A 27,439-nucleotide genomic window follows, 5' to 3' on the forward strand; every position below is an offset into this window, starting at 1 on the left:
TGGTTGTAATTTGGACATTTAATCACACATTGTATATTTTCATTTTCATGCAGTTATCGTTGTAATCCCAAGTTTTTTCATGCGTTTTTAAGGCACTTAGAACATGTCCACATACTAGCATTGTTTACAAATGCAATATTTATTTTGCAAAGGTTTGTTTTTAAAGAACACATTTTTGTTATTGTTAGCTCAGAAATGTTGGTCACCACTTGGAAACAACAGAAAAATGAAGGTCACTGGCTCACATCAGTTGAAAATTACTGCTCAACAGAATTTATAGGTACTGTACAGATAACAAGAAATCAGAAGTGCTGATTTAATCGGCGAAGTATCTGTCTTCATATCCCTATCATGTGTGGGACTTCTGTTGTTTCCAGAATCTCTTGACCTCACTGTGTCCGTGTGGTGTTACTACCATTACTCTGTGAGACACATCTTGCCACACCAGACAATCCAGACCCTGCACCAAATAACTTCAGTTAGATTATGCACAGCCTATCACTCATATTGAATTCAACAGAGAGATACAAAACAGGAACTAACAAGGGTATTTTTGAATAAAAAAATGGAAGAATCAACTTTTTAATTTCAATGAAAACAGAAGGGCTATTAAATGCTTGCTAACTATCCAATTAAGTAGCAAAGCATAGTGGTACATCTAATTAAAATGTGTTTACATTGCTTTCCCATTGACCATCCGCAGGCCCCCCATTGAGTAGAAGGAGAAGAAGCATCTCCATGATGCCGGAACAGAGTTAAGGTCGCTGTAGGCTTACGTTAGAGCTGGCCAAGGAGCGTATTAAGCACCATGTGAAAGGGGAGCATGGCAGATTAAGTCTGGCCAGTGGTCAGTTCCTGATATTTGTGGCTTTGACCCTTGTTCGTCACTGAGTTGTTTCTTGAGTTCATCTGAGTGTGTGTCACATAATAAGTTGTGTTTAAGTGCATCTGTATGTATGTTTACTCAGCTGCCAAATGTTTGCCTGCTTCCCCCTAACCGATGCGCCATTACTTTTCTTAAACATTTTAATGGCTTAATAAATAAGTTAATTTTGCAAACCTTCATTTGCATACATATTTTATACAAAATAGGTATACATTTCGAAGTTTAGAAGGTCTAGAACACAGGTGTCAAAGTGGCGGCTCAGGAGCCAAATCTGGCCCGCCGCATCATTTTATGCGCCCAAGAAATTAAATGATGAGTGCCAACTTTCCGTTTTAGGATCAAGTCCAAATGAATATTATAGATATATATTATATTTCCTGATTTTCCCCTTTTTAAATCAATGAATGCAATTATTTTAATCCAATTATTTTTCTTTTTGTGTTTTTAGTTCAAAAAGCATTTTGTAAACCTAAAAATAAAAATATCAAAATATTTTCTGTTTTCCACTTTAATATTGAACTAATTAAAAATATATATTTTGTTTCCTTTTAAAATGAAAAATAAATCATTAAAAGATGTTTTCCCTTACTAAGAAAAATAAAGCTCAAATAAACATTGTTTTAGATCTATTAAAAAAACTGAATATTTAGGGCTTTTGATCCATTTATTTTAATCATTTTTTAATCTAAATATTATATCTAAATTGGCCCAGCCCACATGAAATCGAGTTGATGTTAATGCGGCCCGCAAACCAATCAGAGTTTGACACCCTTGGTCTAAAGGGTAGTATTAAAGATCGTGGAACGAATTATGCCAATTCAATGTAAAATGTGCTTCTACAGTGCTCTCGTTTGCCTGCTTCTCTGCGTAATAGACATGAATTTTGGCCAGGACTCATATTTTCAAACCAACGTGCATCCATGGAAGGCAATGTTTTCTTTAATCAAAATATTAAAGTTAAAAAAGGGGGGAACTAAATTCAACCTGAGCTCTGTCTCGCAGCACCTCAAAGTCAGCCTGGGAGAGAAACTGGTTGTAGAGCACTCCTGAAAAGAACAAAATGATAAAAGTTTACAGCTTCAATGAACTACTAACATGCACGTTAAAGACAAAATTCCAGCACGAAAGAAATTATTGAAACCAGAACACGAGAAACAGCTTGTGTGGGAGTCTAACCCACTAACTGCCAATGAAATGTATGTAGGAATTATGCTTATCATTTATCCCCAATTGCCACCAATGAAAGCGTTTTGTTTATTCTTATTCAAAACGAGATGTTCTGAAGGAACTTGGAGTCCTTGTGCCTTTAGTTTTGATTATAGTGATGAGATTGTGAACTTGTTTTGAAAACTCTGACGTCCCAATTGTACAATCCACCACTCACTTCAGAGATGTCAATTTAATCAGGGCCTTCTGATGTAATAAAAATGAAAAAAGAAATAAAAATATTATGGTTTACAGAAAATCCAAGGTTATGCAGTTACTTTTGCATTTTTCAGATTCAACACTAGAATATCTAAAAGTTACCTCTGCGATTAAAACTATGATTGGTGAATGATTGTTAGCTTGGCCTCAAACTTGTAAACATAGCAAGGCAGTCATTTTTGACAAATTTGTTGAATTCAATGGGCTCTAATCAGATGATGAATGTACGCATTGTTCCCAAAAATATTTTTAAATGGGTGGTTTATTCAAGAATACTGTAACTTTAGTAGTTAGTTGGTTACAGAAAAAAAGGGAAGAAAAAATTAACATTATCTCAAATTGGCAATAATTTATGAGTCATTTTGTCGAACACAAATTTATCCTTGCAACACACCTAGTGAAGGATTTTTTTTCTAATTAGCTTACCGTATTTTCTCATATTGACCGCCTCCCCGTATAAGCCACACTCTTAAAATGGAGCTTCCTCTTATGGACTTGGCGAAGCTCCTTTTCCTGCTTTCTCCATTTGCGAACCATAGATTCGTTTATGTTGAATTCCCTCGCCGCTGCTCTGTTCCCATGCTCCACTGCATAATCGATGGGTTGAAGCTTGAACTGAGCTTCGTAAGCGTGCCTCTTTGTAGTATTATTCATTCTTCGTTTTGCAATTGAGTACATGCATGCCCACACTAGTATATATAGGAACCTTGTAGGGGCGTGGCTTTAGCGTCTTCTCCCACACACCCCCTCCGCAAGCCTTTCCCCACCAACGTCCGCCTTTAGCGTCTGACTCCACCCACGTCCGCCTTCTCTCTATATAAGAAGCGTGTCGGCAAGAAGTACTCAGTCAGGCTCCGGAGCTCGGAGCTCACAGCTCACACAGGGCGCTCTGCATTATGAGCCGCGCTGTCTATTTTGGAGAAATTTTTAGACTTTTATGTGCGCCTTATAGTCGTGAAAATACGGTAATTGTATTTCTGTATAGGTGCGAAAACATGTATTGTGGTAGTTATAATGGGGTGATCCTACTTTGCATTTTTTCTTTTATCGCGGCCATGTCTGCTCTACATTAACCGTGATATTTGAGGGATTACGGTACTAATATTTCCCTGGAACTACACTTTACACTGGTCAAGGGCCAGGTAGATATACTCACCCTCTGTGAATTGCAGTCTATCTCTCTCAAGCTCCCAAAGGCGGATCTGATCTGTTATGGTTGGAGGAAGCACTGGTGTCTGAAGCAAAGTAATGTCAGGGAAAGAATCAACGTTGATGCATGTACATGTACGTTTACTTCTGTAGCAAATAAATCATTACCTGCGTCAGCATTATAGGGTGTGCTCTGGTTCTTAGAAAGTGAATGATCTGCAAAATTAAAACCAAAGCTATCCTTTAAATGCAGGGACCAGAACAATTTGATATGGAGGAATCCGTTTGAAGCTAATAATTGGGGCCAAAACCTTTGTACAGTAATACCTTGACATACGAGTGCGCCGACATACGAGCAATTTGAGATGAATTAAGTTTAGTGTAAGGTTAGATTAAATTTATTTTTGAGTGTCTCCCCCCCCCCCTCCTTTTTTTTGGGACTGTTATCAAGCGGAGAGGAACTATTTTCGCCGAGATTACAGAATTTCGAGTATTTACTATTTTTTTCATTGATAGATTATATTTAGATATTAATACAGTGGAGACTTTTCTTATGCTTATAACTGTAGTATTTGATAGACTTCATGATAATTGTGCTTGCGTACTTGTATTTTTGTATAGGTGGGAAAACGTAGTAAGGAGGTATAATAATAGGGTTGATCCCACTGGTGGATCGTGATTTTTCGATGATCGTGGCCATGTCTGGTCTATAATTATGAGTGATATTCGAGGGATTACTGTACCCGTTTCTGGCAGAGGGTTGTCACACCAAACCATGCAAATACACTATATTCAGTGGTACCTCTATATACGAGCAGCTCTACCTACGAGATGCTCGAGATACGAGGAAAATTTCGAGCAAGTAATTCGCTCTAGATAAGAGAAAAATTTCGAGATGCAAGAAAGCCAGGTGGCCATGACATGAGAGGCTGTTTATCATTGTAGCGCACTGTCTTCTTTTGCCGCATCTCTTTCGTGTATAACAGATATCTACGAGCACTGAACGATTTATTCACACAAGTTTCTCCTACACATGGACCAGAAAACGCACAACGCGCATGCGCGGGCAAAAAGAGGGCTTTCTGGGTAATGAAGTATACTTGTGCACACAACACCGATAGCCAATGGCACCCTTTCTCAGAATAAAACTTCATTACCCACAATCAATATGTGGGTAGGCTGAACTGTTGCATTTCCTGTTATTCCTTCCTTAGCCTGTTAGCTCCCGCGATCGCTCATTCAAGACTACTTCTCGTTGGCAAGTGGTCGTGCGTTATCCTATTGTGAGGACATTTGTGTGCATCGTTTTCGGAATATTTTGAAGGGAATACAACAGCAAACAGCCCATCGATAGCGAACGTGAGGGTGGAGGCGTGGCAAACAGCTAACCCAGATCGAAGGTAAAAAAATTAAAACAAAATTAGAATTCAGTTTTGTGTAAAGTTACATTAAACGTATGTTTGAGTGTGTCTGTATATATTAATCCAAGTTAATTTAAATTTGTTTGTTCGGTTACGAGCGCGTTGCCGTGGATTAAGTCCCCCTGAACCCCCCGCCCCCCACCCTCTCTGTGCGACTCTCTCTCCCCTTCGCGAAATCCGTATAATTTTAGGACTATTAAACACATTTAAGTAATATTAAACCACTAGTGATGTGTTACTTTGTTAATAAATGGCGAATTAGAAGAAATAAAAAAAATGTCCAATCCAATATCCTGTTTTGGTGTTTTTTCAGAGGGTTGGAACAAATTAATTTGTTTTAGTTCATTTCAATGGGAAACGTTCGCTCGAGTTACGAGAAGATCGACATACGAGCTCAGTCCCGGAACGAATTAAGATCGTATGTAGAGGTACCACTGTAGTTCCAGACATGAGTACATGTTGCAGTTAACTACAATGTAACTAATCATAAATACTCATTTTGTAGCATTCTCATTGCTATCCTCAAATGCCTTTTGTTTTTAAAAAGGATGGTTTTCATTCAGATGTCTGAAATACATGAATATTGCTGTTTGCTATACCTGTTGTGCAGTGATGCCATTTGCAATGGCCTGTTGCACCGACTCTCTTGTGACCTGCGCCACCACCACGTTGGGGAAGCGATACAACATTTCACTGAAGAGTGCTACAAGCGAGATCTGGAGCTCTGAGTCTGTGAGAGAAACAGTTAATGAAAATAGGTTATTGTGAAATATGAACTGTATTCTTATATTTAATCTTGCACCCTTCTGCACTCTTATGAATTTAGTCACTAGAATAGAATTTTTACTGACACCTACAGGTCAAGGCCTGTCATCACTTTGTTTTTAACCCACCCCTTTTCGTGTTCCCGCCTAAAGTTTGTCTCCGCCTAACTTCTATTAAATACCATCACCGACCGGGCGGACGGCGTATCTGGTTGGGGAACCTCGAAGTGGACGCTGGGTCTGTCCGTCAGCTCGCCCCCTTCTTAGGAAGGGTGGGGGCTAGCCAAGAACAAAGGAAGCGGACCGAGCAGCGACCATTTTGAGAGCGGTCGAGATGAGGCCTCCCTTTCCAGATAACCTCCATTCGGCCGGGAGTCAAAACTACCACGTGTTTTGCTGCTTCCTCTGTATGAAGATTATTGTCGAGGCAACCCAGCTTTGACAGTTATTTACTGAATCTTGTGCTAAAAAAAATGTAAATACCAAGTGAATATAGTCCAAAAGCTTGCAGTCATATTTTAGAATTTGCACAGAGCAAAAGTTTCCATTCTAAACTTGGCAACAGGGGAACTTATCCACTGTGTACCGCGCCTCCTGCTCATAAGATAAGCAGTATGGGAAAGCAATGGATAAAAAAGATGAAAATAATATTACCCGATTTACTAACTCAAGAATGGATACAATCCAAGAGATTACCTTGCCAGTAACCTGAAAAATCATGAGGCACTAACGTGAGTAACTCAGTTTGTAGACATACTTGTGTAGGCGTAGATGCGATAATTTGTTTCAACCACAATGAAGCCTGCATCTCCAGTACCGGGGCTGCAGCCAAAGTTGGATGAGGAAAGGGAAGAAGTGGTACTTGTGACTCCCGCTGCTAGGCTGATGGCCAGTCTGGTGGGATAATAGCGCCTTGACTTTCTCTAAATATGGGACAGAAAAATAGTATCAGCAGTCATTCCGGTAATTTAAGACAAGTTTACTTCAATATATCAAGGTTAGGTCACAAAATTCCCACTCACACTGAAAAAATATAAATAAAAAAATACCAGCATTGTACAAACAAATTAATCTTGTGCAACAACCTGACACTGACATTGCATATTTACCGAATTAGTCTTTGGTGGATCACGACTACGTCTAGATTTGTTGAATTCAATTGAAAGCCTTTATTGTCATTATACACTATACAAGGGTAAATTTGTTTGCTTAGATTGTCTGAATTGTCATTATTTTTCAGTTAAAAAAGTGCTTCAATCAAATTAATTTTCAATTAATAAATCCTCACTTCAAATCAAAAACAAAAAATGTGCTTGAATGTAAGAATAGTTGAGACTAAAAAATATTTAACGTTCTAGGATGTGTGGACATCACATTTTTGGTTGTTACAAGACTACAATGTTAAATTTTGGACTACAAGGGCCTGGCGTGCACTTATGATGTGGATATGATTTTTCTCAGAAACTACATCGTGTAAAAAGATAATTCTTGGTTTTACACTTATCAGGTCCCAATTAGCCTAAATATCAAAGAGAAAATTAAAATGCATGACTTGGAAGAGTCTTAGGAGGTTAATTTGTTTTTTCAAGTAAATTGCTGAAAATACATTGCTTGATTTTTTTTCAGTTTTGATACAAAATGCAGACTTGGTAGTTTGTTAAAGATTCGTAGTATTTGGCAGCTCTGATAAAAAAAATATAAACAACCACACAGGGAGTAAGCCTGCACTATATATATCATTTGAACACTGTCATCGCAATATACACAGTAGTCCCATCGCAGGGCTCTTCATTTTTTTTAAACTCGCAATGTTCATAAAAGCTTACTCCTTTTATAAGCAGCAATCGTTATTATTCTCATTATGAACTCCCGTACCCTGGATTAAACTGTATTATATGAATACAATCTGGCCGTGGTGAGTCAACCAGTCTTCTCAAACAGAGCAGTTTCAGCCTTTGAAGGCATTAAGATTCTGTGTTCAAGCAGCTGAACAGGACAGGTAACGAGTAAACAAATATCTTTTAATAGAACACACTGAAAAGTCGGTTCAGCCGTGTTCTGTTCAATATTTCAAATCTCACTTTAGAATTGCCATAACTTTACTTTGTCCTGAATTTAAAACAATTGTTTTTAAAAAAAAAGAACATTAACAAACGTTTACCCAAAAACGTTGCTCATCTGTTCCTTCTTTCATGAATTAGATTTATTAACTATTTTTTTTCATTCATTTGATCCCTGTTGAGTGGGGTTAGGGTTGGTTAGCGCGTTTGCCCCACAATTCTGAGATCGAGGCTCAATGGCGGTTCTGACAGTGCTGTGTAGAGTTTGAATGTTCTTCCCAAGAACATCCCAAGAACATGCATGGTAAGCTGGTTGAACACTCTAAATTGCCCCTACGTGAGAGCATGAATAGTTGTTCGCTCCATGTGCCCTGCAATTGGCTGGCGACCAATTCAGGGTGTACCCCACCTGCTGCCCATCGTTAGCTAGGAAAGCACCCACTGTGACCCTTGAGGATAGAGGGTACGGAAAATAAATGAATGCATTTTTGATTTGGTCATGAATTAAGACTTTACTTTGCAGAAGAGATGCAGGCAGATTTGACAGGTGTGCGTGTTGTTTTACTCACAAACACACTCCCTCTCCCCCTACCTTCCTCTGGAAGACCAGTCCAAACTCCCGAAGGTGCTGCAGAAATGTGAGCAAAGAATCACTCATCCCCTCCACTGAGTAATCCTGAGGAAAAAAACACATCCTCGTTAACAACAAAAAGCCAAACTAAAAAGAAAACGAAAATATCAATTTTAGCACATATGCACGTACATACACAAATTTTTATTTCTGTTCACTCACTCTGCCCAATGTTGAGAAACTGAGCTGGAACAGGAATGACAATATCTCCACAAGGCCCATCCCTCTTGACTATAAAAGAAACAATACATGATATTATTATTTTTTCAAATCATAAATAGGCATGTAGTCTAGATCAGCGGTGATTACATTTTCATTGCACAAGATCTAGTTTTCAGGAAGCCAACCTCCCTCGATCTACCTCTTTCTCCCAGGCCACCAACAAATCTCAGCTGTTACGCATGTTGATATACTCAATGCATTAGGCAATATATAATTTAATAGTGGTTTTGACAACCCACAATGGCTGAAGGAGGAGAATGGTTAGGGGGGGCTTTATCCACGGCAACAATGCACTCGTAAACGAACAAACAAATTTAAATTAACTTGGATAACTATATACAGACACTCAACGTTTAATGTAACTTCAAACAAAACTAAATTCTAAATTTGTTGTAATCTTTTTTACCTTACGTAGTTCTACGGGTTGACACCACCTGGCCGCTCCGCCGAAGTCTTCAAAACGAACGCATCAAGAGTTGTTTGTTTTTGTCTACCCTTCAAAATATTTCGATAATGTCGCATACAAATGTCCTCACAATAGGATAACGCACGACCACTTGCCAACGAGAAATAGTCTTTAAAGAACGATCGCGGTAGCCTCTTTCCTTAGAAAGAATAACAGGAAATACAATAGTTGAGCTTACCCACGTATTGATTGTGGGTAATGAAGTTTTATTCTGAGAAAGGTTGCCATTGCCTATGGGCGTTGTGTGCACGGGTATACTTCATTACCCAGAAAGCCCTCTTTTTGCCCGCACGTTTCCTGGTCGTATGAGAAACTCGTCTGAATTAATCGTACCGTGCTCGTAGATATTGTTATACACGAAAGATATGCAAAAAAGACCTGTCCTTGGTCACATCACGAAATTTTGATCGCATGACGGGCGAATTATTCGATAGAAATTTCCCTCTTAAGACGAGAATTTTGTATGACGAGCGGTCGTATGACGAGGTACCACTGTGTGTATATATATATACATATATATACATATATACATACATATATGCATATATATATATATATATATATATATATATATATATATATATATATATATATATATATATATATATATATGGAGGGAGAGAGAGATATAGATATATACATATACACACACTACATTAACACCTTTGCCTCGGGTATCGCACCAGTTACATCCATTTTATGTGTGACGTTAAAATGTTCAGATAAGGGGAAAAAACATTGGTTTAACAATTTAAATATTTAATTTACACCCCATTAACCATCGCATATTAAAGATGTCGCAACTACTTTTGACTGGATGTATATCGGAATTCGATTATTGATGCCTTGATGCACGTACCTCGACCAGTAAAGTTGGATTGAGGAAACAACAACGAATCACTATCGTGACTATTTCTCCCTGTGTTTACAGCGTAAATACAGGGTATAATGTGTGTATAGTAAGTTTATTTAAGTTAATTTTAAAGTTTATGTTCGTTACATAGTGTCACAAAAATGTAGCGTAACAAAGGTGTTGTCATCAAGCCTCTTTCCTGCCCTTTCTCTCTCCCTACTCCCATGCACACACCGCCGTTAGCCGCTACCGTCTGCCATGCAACGCTGTACCTAATAATGTTGTTTTATTACAGACGCTCCCCTACTTACGAACGAGTTAGGTTCCGAGCGATTGTTCATAAGTTGAATTTGTTTGTAAGTTGATTCAGTGCTATATTTTGTATTATAATTTATGTTTAAGGCCTATATAAGTATATTGAAGGTTTATATAAGTGCATTTGTATGTTTAAGGCTTGTATAAGTAACACGCATTGGTTTGTACTGAAAAAAACATTTAATAAAATGGAGAGAATATGTACAGTACTGTATAGAGAGAGATTTATGTATTAGAAACTGGCCGAAAGAAGCGATCTAACGACAATTGCACAGTTGTCTTCTTTTTTTCATCATAAATGATGCGGTAGCACTGTATGGCATCATTCAATTGATTTGCAAACTTTGTGCAACGTTCAATATTTGGGTCCTGCTGCTTGATCTTTCTGTTTATAAATGGTACTGACGGTCGAACAATTCAAGTTGTCTCATGCATCCATTATTGAATATGGTTGGTATATGTGCAACGCTCACTCTCACGCGCATCAAGCTTCGTTATTATTGCCACTCGTTTCAAATGAAATGGCTTGCCTCTTCCTTGCAAATCCCTCAATAGAAGCCTTTCGCTTTTTATCAACCATATACAATAATGGATGCATGAGATATTTAATGATACAAATGAAAAAGGTTCTTTGCACACTGGAGATAAGTTCACGCACTTCCGCATTGCAACGAAGAAGAAGGTAGATGCTGGGTGAGCTGAGCCCTCAAAGCGCCAGGCGTCGGTATTAGCGGCGGAAAGAAGCACTACTCGGAAAAAAATACAAAATCGAACTTACGAATATTTTTCGACATAAACGCAATTTGCAGACATGTTCGTATGTACCCTTGTTCGTAAGTCGTATGTTCGTAAGTAGGGGAGCGTCTGTACTTTGAAATCAAGTTGTACTTTTTTCTTTCGACTGGATAGAATTAAAGAATTTGCAATTGGAAGATGTGGGCCCTGCTGTTTATTGCAACACAAAAAAATAGCATTTTCTACAATCCACATTGACATTATATTAGTACCTGAGCCGTTTTAAGGTACTGCAGGGTGAAATACCACAATTGAGAGGCTGTGTCCAGCAGAAGGAATTGGAATCCAGCAGAGGTAATGGAGGGCGCCTCCCCTGCCTCACTGTAAAACAGAGGGGATGACACTAGTGATCGACCGATATGGGTTTTTCAGGTCGAATATTGATACCAATTATAAGTGGAGTAGGCCGATAAATGATATTTGAGCCCATATACACACACATACACATCCCCGTATTTACCGTATTTATTGGAGTATAATGCACAAAATTTTGTTCCATAGAAATAAAGATAAGTTCGGGTGCGCATAATACACAAATCCTGGTGAAACACTGCCCTCTGCCGGTGAACAAGTCCCCTCCACAGCCGTTATGTATAATGGGAGACATAAAACTTAAATTTGTCTGCCAGATGGTGATACTCTACCTTCTTTTACAAAATTCAGACCTCTCCAAATGGCCTTCGGCAAGTTTATAGGGTAATCGTACCGGTAAAAATAAAAAAATAAAAAACAGTTGGTCCAGGGAAACGAGTTCACCCAGGGAGCGCTATCCTCGCTCAAGAAGAGCGAATATTGTTTGGTGAATCTGATGATGATGAATCAGACTTTATAAAGTTTTAAATATTGTGATGATGAATTAGACTAAGGATTTAAAATTGTAAATTCCATTTGAGAATTGTGTTACAATTGGTAGTAGTGTGTTTTACCAGGTTTTCGTACCATATGTTGTGAATAAATGTTTTGTCATGGTGACGTGTTTAGCATTTGCCAGGTACAATCCTTGGTGTGAGCTAAGAAAAACGGAAAAAAAATGTATACCAATTTTTTGTCACAAATTATGAGTGCGCGTTATACTCGAATAAATACAGTACTCGTGTATAAGCCACCCCCTGATTCGCATTTTAACCTCCATATTCATGGTTTTAGTAGGGAGTACAAATGTGTTACTTTGAGGGGAAAATCTTTTCAAAAATCATATGGACGTTATTAATATGCCTGTCTTTGTAAATGCAAAATGATGATAGAATTTGGCGCCTGCGCAAGCAGCGGTGAGAGGCTCTCTCTACTTGTGCACTCTTTTCATGTGTTTTGTTGTCTTGTTGCGACATGTTCGTCAAAACCGGACAATAAATTCAGCTATAACCGTTTAGACATATCAAACATCGGTTACTAGCAGCGAAATAAGATATCTAGCGACTTTCACCGGGAAAATAACATACCGGAAGAGATCGCGACACTAGAGCCCAATGGTTTGTTATCGGGACTGGTCGGCGAAAGAGAAAGCGTCGGGAAAAAAACGCAAAAGCGAGGCTGTCGAGTGGGCGTGTTGTGTAAGATCAGGAAACAACCACTCAAACCTCTGCTCCCGAGCATATATCTCTCCAACGTCAGATCAATTGTAAACAAAGTGGACAATTTGGAATTAGAGCTTGCTGCTAATCGCTATGTTCGTGAATGCTCAATGCTAATAATCACAGAGACGTGGCTTAACCCACAAATACCTGACGCTACCGTGCAGCTAAGAGGACGCATGCTACTCGGATCAGACAGGATATTCGACTCAGGAAAAAAAAGAAGTGGTGGTCTTTGCATTTATGTGACTGAGGGATGGTTTAACAATAGCACTGTTCTTGTTAGACACTTCCCCAGATAGAGAATTAATGAGGGTGAGATGGAGACCCTTCTTTCTGCCCAGAGAGATAGCTGTTGTTATTATCACTGCTGTCTACATCCCACCAGACCCTAAGGTAAGTACCGCTCTCTCCCTACCAATAGACACAATAAACAATCACCAGAACGCCTACCAAATGCCGCACACATAATTGCAGATTATAATCAGGCAAATCTCAAAACTGTTCTGTCGAAATTTTACCAACACGTAAATTATCCAACGGGAGGATAAAACTCTGGATCATGTTTACTTGAACATCAAAGGAGCATACAGAGCCATGCGACGCACACACTTGGGACAGTCAGATCACGCTTTTTTGTTCATGGCCCCAATTTACACTCCCTTTAGCCGACAATCAAAGCCACAAAGACAAACCATTATCACATGGCCTGACGACGCCCTCCCCCGACTCCAAGACTGCTTTGAACAGACACAGTGGGAAACGTTCCACTATGAGGACATGGGAACCTTCACAGACACAGTACTGTCTTACATCAAGTATTGCATGGCTACGGTCACTGTGGAGAAGACCATCCAAGTAAAGTGGTACCTCGACATACGAGCGATTTTAGATACGGGTAAAATTTTGAGCAAATATTTATCTTGAGTTACGAGTAAAATTTTGAGCAAATATTTATCTTGAGATACGAGACCAATTTTGATATACGAGCATACAGCAGACGCGAGAGGTTGCTCATAAAAACATCATGGGCACTTGCCCAGTCTTTCTCCCCGCAACTCCCTCGTGGAAATGTCTCTACTAGCACTGGGAGTTGCATATTTTCAGTGGGTTTTTCCCCGTTAGTCAGTGCATAAGGGTGGAGCTTGATCGCCAATACGAGAGGAGTACTACTTCCCGGGCGTCCTCAGTGGACCTATTTTCTCAATAAGCAAACTGATCAGGGTCAACTGAGGGAGGGATTGTATCCTTGATGTGGCGGGCGACCAACTTTTCAAAGCACTTCATGATCACAGGCGTAAGTGCAACAGGCCTATAATCATTCAGGCTGTCAATGGTTGGCTTTTTCAGGACAGGGATGATGGTGGCAGTTTTCAGGCAGGATGGGATGATGGATTGTTGCTGGGAACAATTGAAAATCTTTGTGAAAACCCCAGTCAGCTGGTCAGCACAGGCTTTGAGCACCTTCCCAGGTACTCCGTCAGGGCCAGCAGCCATCCTGGTGTTCACAGTCCGCAGTACCAGTCTCACTTCACGTTCCTGAAGCTTTAGTGTACTGCTGCAAGGTGGTGGATGTGTTGAGAATGAGTATGATTTGTCAGTCTCAAACCGGGCAAAGAAACGGTTCAGTTCCTCTGCTAGTGAGGCATCTGCGTTAACAGACACATTATTGTCATTGTAATTTGTAATGTGTCGTATTCCCTGCCACATCTTCTTTGGGTTGTTTTCTGTGAAGTGCTCCTCAATTTTCCTTGTATATGCTGCCTTGACCTTTTTAATGCCTCTCTTCAGGTCTGCTCTGGCAGCTCTGAATTGGACCTTGTCCCCTGAGCTGAAGGCGGTGTTACGGCATTTGATGAGTGCCTGTGTCTCACTGGTCATCCAGGATTTTTGGTTAGGAAAAACCTGTATCCGTTTATTAACAGTGACGTTGTCCGTGCAGTTTTTGATGTAAGAAAGTACAGAGTCCGTGTTGTCCTGGAGGTTGTGGTGTTCAAAAACTTCCCAAATGGTGCGGGAAAAACAGTCCTGCAGCTGAGAAAGGGAATCCTCCGGCCATGTTTTAATTATCCTTATTTGTGGCCTTGTTAGCCTCCGGAGTGGGGTGTATGAGGGGGTGAGGGACAGGCAGAGATGGTCGGATCCAGCAAGGTGAGGGAGGGGTGTGGTTCTATAAGCATGTTTGATGTTAGAATAAACATGGTCTAGAGCAGGGGTCTCAAACTCGCGGCCCCCGTCTTAATATGAAAGATTAATGTTCGTGCGGCCCGCAAGATTGATATGAATGACACTTGTTGTGTTCGAAGCTGAATGAACCAATCACGGTGAGGTATACGGCTCTGGAGGTCGGGACATCGGCCGGGCTGTCCAGTGCCTTGCTCACTCACTCATTCATTCCTCCAATCAGCTGGGCGGAGGAGAAGCCGTGAAGCCGATCAGTCCGCTTGGCGCGCACACTCCTCCGCTGCTTTCAGCATAGAACTGAATGAGGCGCTATGAGCCGTGATCCAGCCTGTGTCAGTGTCTGTAGCCATCTCCGCGAGTGAAACTGAAACTTAACAGTAAGTGCGTTAACATGACACTTGAGAAATTCGTAGAACTGCCGTAATCCAATACGATCGGAGAGCGAAAGTGCGCATGCGCCACAGACCCGCGAGTTCAACCCGAGACTCATTCCAAGTGGAAACACATATTACAGAGCCCCAGAGATGTCTCTTTCAAAGCCTGCCGTGAAGAGAAAGGTCGCTGATGAGCATAGACAGTTTCAAGAAAAGTGGGGAGTGCAATATTTCGTTGTTGAACACAGGGGCACCCCAACGTGTCTCATTTGCACTGAAAAAGTTGCGGTGCACAAGGAATACAATTTGAAACGTCATTATACTACGAGACATGCTGAGGAGTATGAAAAATACCAGGGAGATGAGAGAGCCAACTAGGTTGCCAGTCTTACAACACGTCTTCTGAGGCAACAGGATTTCTTCAAGAAGGCTACCAAAGACAGTAACGCAGCAGTCGAAGCTAGCTACGGCATTTGTGAGTTGATTGCTAATGCAGGAAAGCCATTCACAGAAGGTGAATTTATCAAAATGTGCATATTACAGGCTGCACATAGTCTGTCCAGAAAAGGAAAGTCAGTTCAACCACATCAGCCTTTCTGCCAACACCGTGGCAGAGCACATTTCTCACCTGTCAAGTGACATTTATGATCAAATGTGTGAGAAAGCACAATGTTTCAGTGTATATTCAGTGGCTCTTGATGAGACCACAGACATCACAGACACTGCCCAGCTCGCAATACATGGCCAGACCACCGCTAAGGAAATATTTCACCAGCTGTGTGATGCCATTGAGAATGCCGGTTTGCCATGGAAGAGCTTTTTTGTAATAACAACGGATGGAGCCCCATCAATGACAGGGAGGAAGAATGGACTGGTAGCACTTGTTAAAAAAACTGGAAGAGGAGGGTGTGGAGGAGGCCATAGCTCTGCACTGCATTATCCATCAGCAGGCCCTTTGCAGCAGATGCCTGAAGTTTGACAATGTGATGTCTGTCGTTGTGAAATGAATCAACCAAATCAGATCCAGGGGCTTAAAGCACAGAAGGTTCCGTGCTTTTTTAGAGGAAATGGAGTCAGAATATGGGGATGTGCTCTACTTCACTGAGGTACGTTGGCTCAGCAGGGGAAACGTGTTGAAGAGATTTTTTGAGTTAAGAGCAGAAGTAAAAGACTTCATGGAGATAGACGGGGTTGCTGTTCCTGTGGTAAGTGATCCCAAATGGCTCATGGACTTAGCTTTTCTTGTTGATATCACACATGAGCTTTATGTACTGAACAAGAAGCTACAAGGCCAGGGGCAAGTTGTCAGTGCTGCCTATGACAATGTGAGAGCATTCTGCACTAAACTTGTGTTATGGAAAGCCCAGCTTTCTCAGACAAACCTTTGCCATTTCTCAGGATGCAAGGCTCTCGTGGATGCAGGCACACCATTCAGTGGTGAGAAGTATGTTGAGGCCATTTCGAAGCTACAGGAGGAATTTGATCACAGATTTGCAGACTTCAAGACACACAAAGCCACATTTCAAATGTTTGAGGACCCCTTCTCCTTTGATGTGCAAAATGCTCCTCCTGAGCTTCAAATGGAGCTCATTGACCTGCAGTGCAACTCTGCACTCAAAGCCAAGTTCAAGGAGGTGAGTGGAGAAGCAGACAAGCTTGGGCAATTTTTGAGAGAGTTGACCCCCAGCTTCCCTGAACTTTCCCGAATGTTCAAGCGGACCATGTGCCTTTTTGGGAGCACATACTTGTGTGAGAAGCTCTTCTCCACCTTGAACTTCAATAAGTCCAAGTACAGGTCCAGACTTACTGATGAGCATCTTCAAGCTCTACTGAGGGTCTCCACTGCTTCCTCCCTCAAGCCAAATGTGACTCAGCTATGACTCAGCTATGTGAGAAGAAGCGCTGCCAGGTCTCTAGCAGCAAGAAGTAGGCAAGAGAAGCCGTGTTCAGACTATTTCATGTTCAATGTTCCATTCAAGTTCAGAAAGTTAAAGGTTAAATAGTTGTTAATACAGACATTTGAAACGGAATAAAAATAATTCATTTTCTCTACTTAGCCAGCCAGTGTATATCTACTGTATGCTCATTATTATTATTTTTTTTTGTATTACTGATTGATTTATTTTTTATTCATCTTTAAGTTAATTTATTTAATTCATTATTTTTTGTTAAAAAATAAAGATATTTGATAACGTTGGAATGTTTTATCAGCGCTTTTCTTGTGGAAATCCTGATGCGGCCCAGTCTCACCCAGACTGGGCCTCTAGCGGCCCCCAGGTAAATTGAGTTTGAGACCCCTGGTCTAGAGTTTTATCTCCTCTGGTGTGACACTTCATGTACTGGATAAACGTAGGCAGAACAGTCTTTACTGAGGGTCTCCACTGCTTCCTCCCTCAAGCCAAATGTGACTCAGCTATGACTCAGCTATGTGAGAAGAAGCGCTGCCAGGTCTCTAGCAGCAAGAAGTAGGCAAGAGAAGCCGTGTTCAGAATATTTCATGTTCAATGTTCCATTCAAGTTCAGAAAGTTAAAGGTTAAATAGTTGTTAATACAGACATTTGAAACGGAATAAAAATAATTCATTTTCTCTACTTAGCCAGCCAGTGTATATCTACTGTATGCTCATTATTATTATTTTATTTTTGTATTACTGATTTATTTATTTTTTATTCATCTTTAAGTTAATTTTTTTAATTCATTATTTTTTGTTAAAAAATAAAGATATTTGATAACGTTGGAATGTTTTATCAGCGCTTTTCTTGTGGAAATCCTGATGCGGCCCAGTCTCACCCAGACTCGGCCTCTAGCGGCCCCCAGGTAAATTGAGTTTGAGACCCCTGGTCTAGAGTTTTATCTCCTTTGGTGTGACACTTCACGTACTGGATAAACGTAGGCAGAACAGTCTTTAAACATGCTTTGTTGAAGTCACCAGCGACAATAAAGACTCCCTCGGGGTGGTCAAGCTGCTGTTGGTTTACAGTCGCTAGCAGGACGCTAAGTGCCGTGGTAACGTTAGCACCTGGTGGGATATAAACAGCCATTACAATGACAATTGTTAGCTTTCTAGGTAGATAGAAGGGCCTGCACCGTACTGCCAAGAGCTCTAAATCAGGGGAGCAGTGAGTGTTAATGATCCTACTGTTGCAACACCAGTCGTTGTTTATGTACACGCAAAGTGGGGAGTGAGGCCGAAGGGCGCCAGGTAGCGGAGAGAAAGGTGTTTTTTTACCGAGCGCCAGGCGAACCACGCCAGCCTTATCCGAAAATGGAGCTCTCTGGGCAGACAAGACGGTCAGATGCCACAGAGGAGCGAAATAGACAAATTCCCCCCTAATTCCGGGCACCAGGCGCATGCCATCACACTTATCCAAAAATAGAGCGCTCTGGGCGTACAAGACGGCCAGACGCCCTCAAGGAGACGTTGGCGTCAGGCGAACGCTGTCACTTTTAGCCGAAAATAGAACTCTCTGGGCATCCTTGTTCTTGTACAAACGATATTTGTACAAAAAAGAAACAGCAGTCACAAATCCCCATCACCAAGTCCCTTGTGCACCAAAGAGCTCCCGCAGAGGCTTTCCCTTAGACGCCTTTAGAATCTGACGATGAGCAGGTGCTGTGCAGACAGTGGGTGAGACTGATTAATGTTACTTAACATACCTTTTCATGAGGCCTGCTTGAATCAGAAGCTGAGCCAAGTCCTGACTGACGGCAGCACTTGGAGAACCCACCATGAAGTGCAGGATAACTTCCCAACGCTCCACAGCATAACGGTCCAAACTCTCTATGTTGCGTGCATGCCGGTCGGGGCCTAGACTGCTCCCTTCATCTGCCCATGCTCGGCCCCTGTAGAATGACACACTTTAAAACTCATCTGAAAGACTTCAGTTTTCTCCATGCAGGTCAATTTATTGGACCTTTTCCATTAAGAAATGAAAATCCCACAAAACAAAAATGATTTTCTATTCTTTATAAGCATCACTAAAACAACATTCAATTTCACAAAGAAGGTATTGTATACCAGATCGTACCACACTTAAAAAAAGCGATAGAAGAAATGAGCAACATGTCTTCAAATGTGATCATATTTCTTTACAGTTTTTACATGTAAAAAAAGAAGAAAATGTCACATGTGTTAATTAAAAAATAGATTGGCAGGAACAATGAATTCTTTCAGACAGCTTTGGGTCACATAAGGGTTAGGGTCTGTTTCCATTTCGTCAATGCACGAGTCCTCAAAGAGCCAGACTTCTTGGTGATTGCCAGGTGTTCCAATGAATACATAAGTAGAGCAATGAAACAAAATGTAATTACTATTTAAAAAAAAGAAAGTTATTTTGTAAATTGTTCTTTTTAATTTCATCTCTGTGGAAATGCACCTTTGATGAAAATTTCAAACTTTTCCATAACGTTCAAGTGGAAGAACTTGCCAAAATATGGTGTTCCAATATTTAAGTACCCCAATTTATACTAAAATTTCAACGTACCTTGACTTTATCACATTCATCAAACGTTGGGAGGGTGGTCTCATTAAGTCATATTAGAAATGTGCGTACCAACAACAGCTTCCTCCAGCTGTCTTTTCAGCTTGAGGAGGTTGAAAGGATTTGTTTTACAGTAATACGAGTGCCCTGACATTCGAGGAATTTGAGATACAAGTAAAATTACAAGCAAATATTTACCTTGAGATACGAGGATAGGCGATGCGAGAGGCTGCTTATGATTTCAGCGCACTGTCTTTCTCGCCGCATCTCCCTTGTGTAAAGATCTCTACGAGCACTGGGCGGATCATTGCATTTTTTTCCATGAGTGGTGTACGCGTGACGGAGCTGTCTCGCCAATACGAGAGGAGTTTTTCAACAATATGCACAATCCTGAAGCAGAAGGACGCTATTAAGGATATCAAGCCTTCCAAAGACTAACCATAATTTCCAAGCTGCGCAGTGACATTCATAACGAGATGGAGAGCCTTCTTTTATTATGGATAAAAGATAAAAAGTTCGCGGGAGACAGCGTGACCAAGTCGTTAATATGCAAATATGCCAGCTGAATTTACATGAATTTAAAAGCAAAGCAAGCATCTGAAAAAGGGGGGCCTTGAACACCACCAGAAACCTTTATTTAAGTTAAATTTATGTTTACGTATGTTATGTTACGAGTGCATTGCCGTCCAACAAGTCTCTCTTTCTTTCTCTCTCTCTCTCTTTTTCTCTCTTTCTCACTCGCTCTCCTGCGCGCACCCTGCCTTGTACTGATTAATTTGTCATTTTAGTATTAAACATCATATTCACTACCGTGTTTACTGGCATATAAGCCGCCCACGCATATAAGCCGCACCCTGAAAGTTAGATTGAAATGTTTTAATTTTACAATTTCTCGCGTATAAGACGCCCCCTGATTCCCAATTTTCACCTCCATATTCATGAAATGTGCTACTTTGAAGGGAAAATCTTAAGAAAAATCATCACAAGTGTTAATATGACTGTCTTTGTAAATGCAAAATATCAAATTATTCAATTTGAAAAAATAAATGTCTATCTTGATGAGAACCTGAAATTACAATTTTCTTACCAGAAGTTTAAGGTGTTGTGGCAGCCATATTGCTTCTAATGTCAAAATATCTAAATTCTTTCGATGGCTCATATCACTCCAATAGTCGTCACTTTCAAACAAGAAACACAAAAAAAAACAGTGGAATTTTGTTTTATTTCAAAATCAAGGCTACTCTAGTCAGAGCACGTTTAACTAGGTATAGACGCCAGCGCCCTAGGTAAGATGGCTGCCCGGGACCTAGGTAAGATGGCTGTGTCCCAAGCAAGCAGTGACAGGAATGTGAGTTTTTTCACGTTTTATGTAAGATACGTACGTTTTCTTTCTTGAATTTCATTCAGACGTAAAAATAAATGTTGTTTAGAGTTTTATCTGTTTATCTTTTCTCTATTTGGAAATAAATGACCGTATCGGCATTCATTTATATGAGTGCCCCGACATACGAGCAATTTGAGATACAAGTAAAATTTTGAGCAAATATTTTTCTTGAGATTCGAGACAAATTTTGATATACGAGCATACAGCGGACGCGAGAGGCTGCTCATGAGAACATCATGGGCACTGTGTTTCTGGTCGCAACTCCCTCGTGTAATGTCTCTACGAGCACTAGGCGGAGCGTTGCATTTTTTTCAGTGATATATTTTTCCCGTTAGTCAGTGCAGAATGGCGGAGGAGCAATGCCAGAGGAGCTTGCTCGATAATACGAGCAGAGTATATACTACGTCTCGTTAGCAAGTGGTCGTGCGTTATCCTATTGTGAGGACATCACAATGTGTGTGCATCATTTTGGGAATATTTTGAAGGGAAGACAAAAGCAAACTACCCTCGATAGGTTGCATCTGAAAGTCAGGGTGGAGGCGGGGCAAATAGAGCCAACCCGGGAGAAGAAAGGTATAAAAATTTCAAATAAAATTAGAATTATGTTTAGTGCAAGGTTAGATTAAATTTATTTTTGAGTGTGTCTGCATCGTCATCCAAGTTCATTTAAATTTGTTTATGTTATGTTATAAGCGTGTTGCCGTGCAAAAAGTCTCTCTCTTTCTAGTTTATTTCTATGGGAAACGTTCGTTTGAGTTACGAGTAAATCGACATACGAGCTCAGTTCCGGAACGCATTAAGCTCGTATCTCGAGGTACCACTGTAAAAGAAAAATCATAAAACTGTAAAAAAAATCCAGCTGAAACTCGCTAGGCCACTAAAATAATGGCGAATAAATTTTTATCCCAAAATAGAGCGTTCTGAGCTGCCAGGAGTCTCTGTGAGAGTGGATTTTTTGCAGAAATGCGTGCCCCGTGTGATCTTATGGTAGACACTGTGGGCAGTAATTTGGAAATAGTGCCTGTTCAGTAAATTGGATGGCCAGGAGCCTCGGTGAAGGTGGATTTTTTTTTCTGCAATGCGAGCCCCAGGCGACCTTACGGGGGACGCCATCATCCTAAACCGAGAATAGAGCTCGCTGAGCGGACTCCGGGAGCTTCTGGGTCGCGGAGCTGATGGTGGAATTTCCCAGAAAGGTTTCAAAGAACAAGCTCTGGGGGACGTCCGAAAAGAGAGCCCGACAGCTGGATGGTGCGGACGAGCGAAGAAGTTTAATTTCCCCCAAAACAACGACGGCAATAAAGATGAAAAATGTGGTCTGAGTACTTTGAGAAAACTTCAAGAAACGTTCAATATGGCTCATGGTTTGAAGCTAAGTGTCCCAAAGATTCATGACAAAATGGTCATAGCCATGGAATATGGCAATCGTCTTGACAGTTTCATGTCCTTGTACAAAAGCATATTTGTACCAAAAAAGAAACAGCGGTCACAACTCCCCATCAACATCTCTCTTGTGTGCCGAAAACCTATCGCAAAAGCTCCTCCTGCTGCCCCTACGGCGCATTCTGAAGATTCCATCGATGATCCAATGCCTCAAATCTAACAAAAAAAACTTGGACTAAAGCTCACAATAACCTTTTCATTTTTTTACATAAAGTATGTACAATTTTTTTATATATAGAATATATTTTGATAATATTAGTCTTCATTTGCTTATAGCTGTAACATTTAATAAGTACACTTCTTGAAAATTGTACTTATATTTCTGTATAGGCAAGAAAACGTAGTTTGGCAGTAATAATAGGGGTGATCCTACTTCGCATTTTTTTCAATTATTGTGGCCGTGTCTGGTCTACATTATCCGTGATATTCAAGGGATTACTGTACCACCTTTTATCTTTAACAAAAAAGAAAGGAGGCTGGCACAAGGTTTGCATAATTAAGCAAAAAGCATGAAACTCAACCTTAAAAATTCAAAAAGCTGATCTTGATAGAATTTACACATTTATATAAAAAGACCAATACCGTACATTCAGGTTGAAATTTATCATTTAAAAACACATGCATCATGATCAACTGGAGAATAGACATACCCGCCCAGCAATGCTACCCTCAGGTTGTCTTTGAAAACTGGATTCAGGATATATCCCTGCAGACCACCCTGCAGTTGCTGACTGTGCCAAAGTCGAAGTCCTGCCAGCACCGACACACAATCTTCATGATGCCTAAGAAATTGGGGTGAAAAGAATTTACTAAATAAATGGACACCAATATTTTTATGCAAATGAAAAAAATGATTTTGAAAATCTGGAAGCCCTTTTTATTTTTACTTTTAAGCGTTTCAGTTTCGCCCATTATTTGTTCGGAACCAAAAGACAGTTGTTGCGCTATTGAAAAAAAATCTGTTTTGAAAAATGGGTTATTTGAGAAAGGAAAATTTCAGTTACACGCATAGCACAACAAACGTGTATACAATTATGTACAGGTATGCTACAGAAGAAGTTAAGCACTTCAAATCAATCAAGCAAAATGTCCAGATATGATATGAGAAGCAATTCAGCAGTTCAATTCAATCAAACCAAAGCATCAGTAGGATACCAAAACATCCCTAGCAGCTGTCGCTGATTCAGCCATTCGGCCAATGCGAATAGCACGCAGTTCCTCAGTCTCATCAGCCCCAGCAGCTGCCATAGCCTTAGGGGCTCTTCACCGGCCAATTCTACGCTGAGCGCAAGTCTGACCAGCCCCAGTAGCTGAAGTAGCCGAAGACTTTTTCTTACACCTGGCCATACGAACCTCCTTATTTTCTCCGGGCCCCACAGCTGATATTGCCCCTGCTAAGTCCACACTCTCAGTAATAGGCACCTGAACATGGCTATGTAACAATGAAATAGATGCAGAATCATGAGCTCTCGCCGAGGTGGAAGCCTCACCACCACTTTGGAATGCAGAAGATTGTACAGAATCTTGAGCTCCTGCCAAGTTAGAAGCCTCACCACCACTTTGGAATGCAGAAGATTGTGCTGCCATCTTGTTACGCTTCAATTGTTTATGCCTTTCCCAACTCGATACGAAATGAAAACTCTTTTTTGGCATAATTGGTGAAAATGACGTATGCAAAAAAGGAATGTATAATATATACAGAAGCAGGAGTATGCCTTTTAGTAATAAGTATGGAAAAGTGACGGTCAATTTCAAAAGAAAGGCTGACAAAGTATACCTATTTAAGCAATGTTTGGGTGTTATTTTTGGTCAAATATTGTAAACCAAAATGAAATACGATGAAAATAATTACTCACAACTGTTGCATAGTTCATGCAACTAACTTAAACCACCACAAGAGTGCAGCAAGCTAACATATTTCAGGTCAGGCATACTCATCGATAATATACTTGCAAATGCTCAAAGCTGGAGTTTACACACTTCGAGAAGGTAAAGAAATTCAGAAATTAGGATTCGACAGGCCTCTGCTTGTCACCTCTATTTTGACCTTACATCTCATCTTCCTGTACTTTTTTCTACTGACGCCTGTGCTGCCAACATCCCTTATCTTCTTACCTAATGTGTATTCTTCTCTACACATCTTGGTTGAACAACCAGGTCTTCCTATCCTCTTTTCTTGCTGAAGACAACCTCAGTACTGTCCTACCTGTCTGCCTGATGAAACTATGCTGATGTATTCTAGTCTTCTGGCTGAATCTCATGTCCACGCTTGAGCCTGCACCTCTGCTCCGTCTTAATCGTCTGTACCATTACAGTCATTTCACCCTTCAATAGCTCATGTTACCTGGTGACACTATGTCCTATAATGACCTTACAGGCACCAACATCCTTTGAGCAGCTCTGTCCACACAAGATGGAGTCTATCTGTGCACTCATCCCGCCACACTTCTAAGTCAAACTATGTACAAGTTTACTCTGAAAATAAGTGACTACTGCCATTTCTATTCTTTTATCAATGTATGTATCTGTGTGTGTGAATGCTATAAATTGCACTGTGAATTTAAAAAAATGTTTGTTTCAATTTTTGACATTAAAAGCACCTGTGCTATGTGCTCTGCAATAAAGCCCCCAAGAAAAGGGACTCTAGACACTGATTGGGTTAGTAAAACTTAAAACAACATAAACATTCAAAATAGAGTAATTTGACGATTGTGTTCCATAATAAATTTGAAGTCGGTACAATTTTTTTTATTGGAGCCTTTCATTCTACAGATCCAGTGTGACAAGTGTGCCATCTGGTTCCATGAACAATGTCTCGATCTGACAAAGCAAGAAAAGAAGAATGGAGCTGTGTTTTATGTGAATAAAAATAATTTGGCACAATTATTTTGAATGATTTTCTTACACTGTTAGCTTTTTCAATTAAAAATTAGTTAATTATTAATTAATTGCTGTTATTAGTTGTACCCTACGACTGACTGGCGACCATTTTAGGGTGTAGTCCGCCTTTCACCCGAAGACAGATGGGTTAGGCTCCGGCAACCCCCACAACCTTTTCGAGGATGGGCGGTATGGAAGATGAATGAATGAAAGATACTGTTATTAGAACCTATTTTATTCATCTCATCTCATTTTCTGAACCGCTTTATATTCATTAGAGTCACAGACGGTGCTGGAGCCAATCCCAGCTGTCTCCGGGCCAGAGGCGGGGGACACCCTCAATCTTTGGCCAGCCAATTTTAGGGCACAAGGAGACGGACAACTATGCACACCCATACCTAGGGGCAATTTCGTGTCCAATCAGCCTATCATGCATGTTATTTTGGAATGTGGGAGGAAACCAGAGTACCTGGAGAAAACCCACGCAGGCCCGGGGAGAACATGCAAACTCCACACAGGTGGACGTGACCTGGATTTAAACCCAGGACCAGTGTTCCCTCTAAGCTGCGCGCGTGCGCAATTGCGCACTATTCTCGTCCTCGCTGCGCAGCAGCAATCATATGGCGCGCAGTAAAAAAAAAAAAAAATCGGATTTTTTTTTTTTTTTTTTACCCCTTTCCCCATGATGGCGCCGTTTAAGCGGCAGCAAGTGGGAGTAGCTCTGTCCACTTATGTTTTTCGTGTTTTACAGCATGTTTTACATGAAAAATGGACAGGTCGCCGAACGGACGTTCCGCCGAACGTTCATTCGGCGACCTGCCCGTCTGTCAAACGTCCGTCGGCGAAACGTCCGTCGGCGAAACGTCTTTAGGCGAATCATCAGAGTACTGATGATGTCGCTCACACTGGTACTCAGTGCGCTCAGGGAGGTTGACTTTCTGCTCAGACCAACGAAAAATTAGAGGGAACATTGCCCAGGACCCCAGAGCTGTGAGGCCGACGCGCTAACCACTCGCGCCACCGGGGCGCACCCTATTTTGTTCAATAGCTCCAAAACCATTTCACTTATTGACACCAAATTAACAAAAGCAATAGGCGATTACTTTCTGTTTATCGAACACCTTTTTGTTTAATATCAATCACTCATCTATTAGGATCCGATTAGAGAATTTACATATAAAGTACTGCTCTACTTTCAAGTTACGAAAAAAGTTCTGGAACCAATTAATTTCGTAAGTAGAGGTACGATTCATGGGGGCACCCTGAATTGGCGGCAGGCAATCAGAGACACACAACCAAACATTCATGCTTATACTCATACCTGGGGGCAATTTTGATTTTCCAATCAGACAACCATGCATGTTTTTGGAATGTGTGAGGAAACCAGAGTACCTGGAGAAAATCCACGCAGGCCCAGGGAGAACATGCAAACTTCACACAGATGGACTGACCTGGATTCAAACCCAGGACCCCAGAACTGTAAGGCCGACGCAGTAACCACTCAACCGCCCCAACTCACTTCTGACTTTCTTTATTCACCCACAATGCCACCGCTGCCTGTGGAAGAGGCTGATCCAGGAACAACATCCGTATCACGTAGTTTTTGGCGAAGGACGGAAGCTCCCTGCAAAGTTTTGTCGTGTTATCACAGAATAATGTCGATGTTTCAGTAGAAAATATTACTGTCCTCTTACCTGTAGACAGCTAAACATGTTGCCGGGTGATTGTATAATCTGTCTAAAATCTCCGGACTCAACTCTCTGAGATATTCATGCAAATTCTTGCACTGGAGCTGGACTCGCAGCTTCATTATTTAATAAGTCACGAATATAAATGTCATACAAATGTTGCACACTGCAGAAATTGCCGTAAATCAATTTTAAATCGCTGATTTGATTAGTCGGAGACAATTTGATCAATCGTCACGATAGAGAATTAGAACACTGAGGTTCCATTGTCTTATGATATGTATGCAAAAGCTTTTATCTACCAAGAACTTGGTGTGAACTGACTTAATCGACACGAGTAGCCGCGGTTTTGTGAGTATATGTATTCCACATTTTGCAATATGCACTCGTTTCCGGATCATGTGATTCATTGTGAGTTCTTATTGGGTTAGCGTCGTTCTTCTTTTT

General features: G+C 40.7%; 1 protein-coding gene and 1 long non-coding RNA gene across 2 annotated transcripts; one reads left to right on the forward strand and one right to left on the reverse strand.

Moving 5' to 3' along the window:
- On the reverse strand, nucleotides 1–27,403 carry gtf2h4 (general transcription factor IIH, polypeptide 4). Its single transcript, XM_077590547.1, has 13 exons — nucleotides 26,999–27,403; nucleotides 26,824–26,928; nucleotides 23,075–23,206; nucleotides 18,774–18,959; nucleotides 11,200–11,308; nucleotides 8,499–8,567; nucleotides 8,298–8,381; nucleotides 6,403–6,568; nucleotides 5,481–5,611; nucleotides 3,629–3,676; nucleotides 3,468–3,546; nucleotides 1,871–1,932; nucleotides 1–460 (listed from the first exon to the last, which is right to left on the reverse strand). Exons 1-13 carry the CDS (start codon nucleotides 27,112–27,114, stop codon nucleotides 350–352), a joined length of 1,398 nt encoding a protein of 465 aa, XP_077446673.1. The 5' UTR covers nucleotides 27,115–27,403; the 3' UTR covers nucleotides 1–349.
- Nucleotides 12,307–25,310, forward strand: LOC144067067 (uncharacterized). The gene is made up of 2 exons (XR_013297827.1): nucleotides 12,307–12,954; nucleotides 25,197–25,310. It is a non-coding gene; the product is annotated as an uncharacterized LOC144067067 (long non-coding RNA).
- Nucleotides 27,404–27,439: the final 36 nt, after the last annotated feature.

The sequence above is a fragment of the Stigmatopora argus genome, chromosome 21 (genome assembly GCF_051989625.1).
Source record: "Stigmatopora argus isolate UIUO_Sarg chromosome 21, RoL_Sarg_1.0, whole genome shotgun sequence".
Classification (NCBI taxonomy): Eukaryota; Metazoa; Chordata; class Actinopteri; order Syngnathiformes; family Syngnathidae; genus Stigmatopora; species Stigmatopora argus.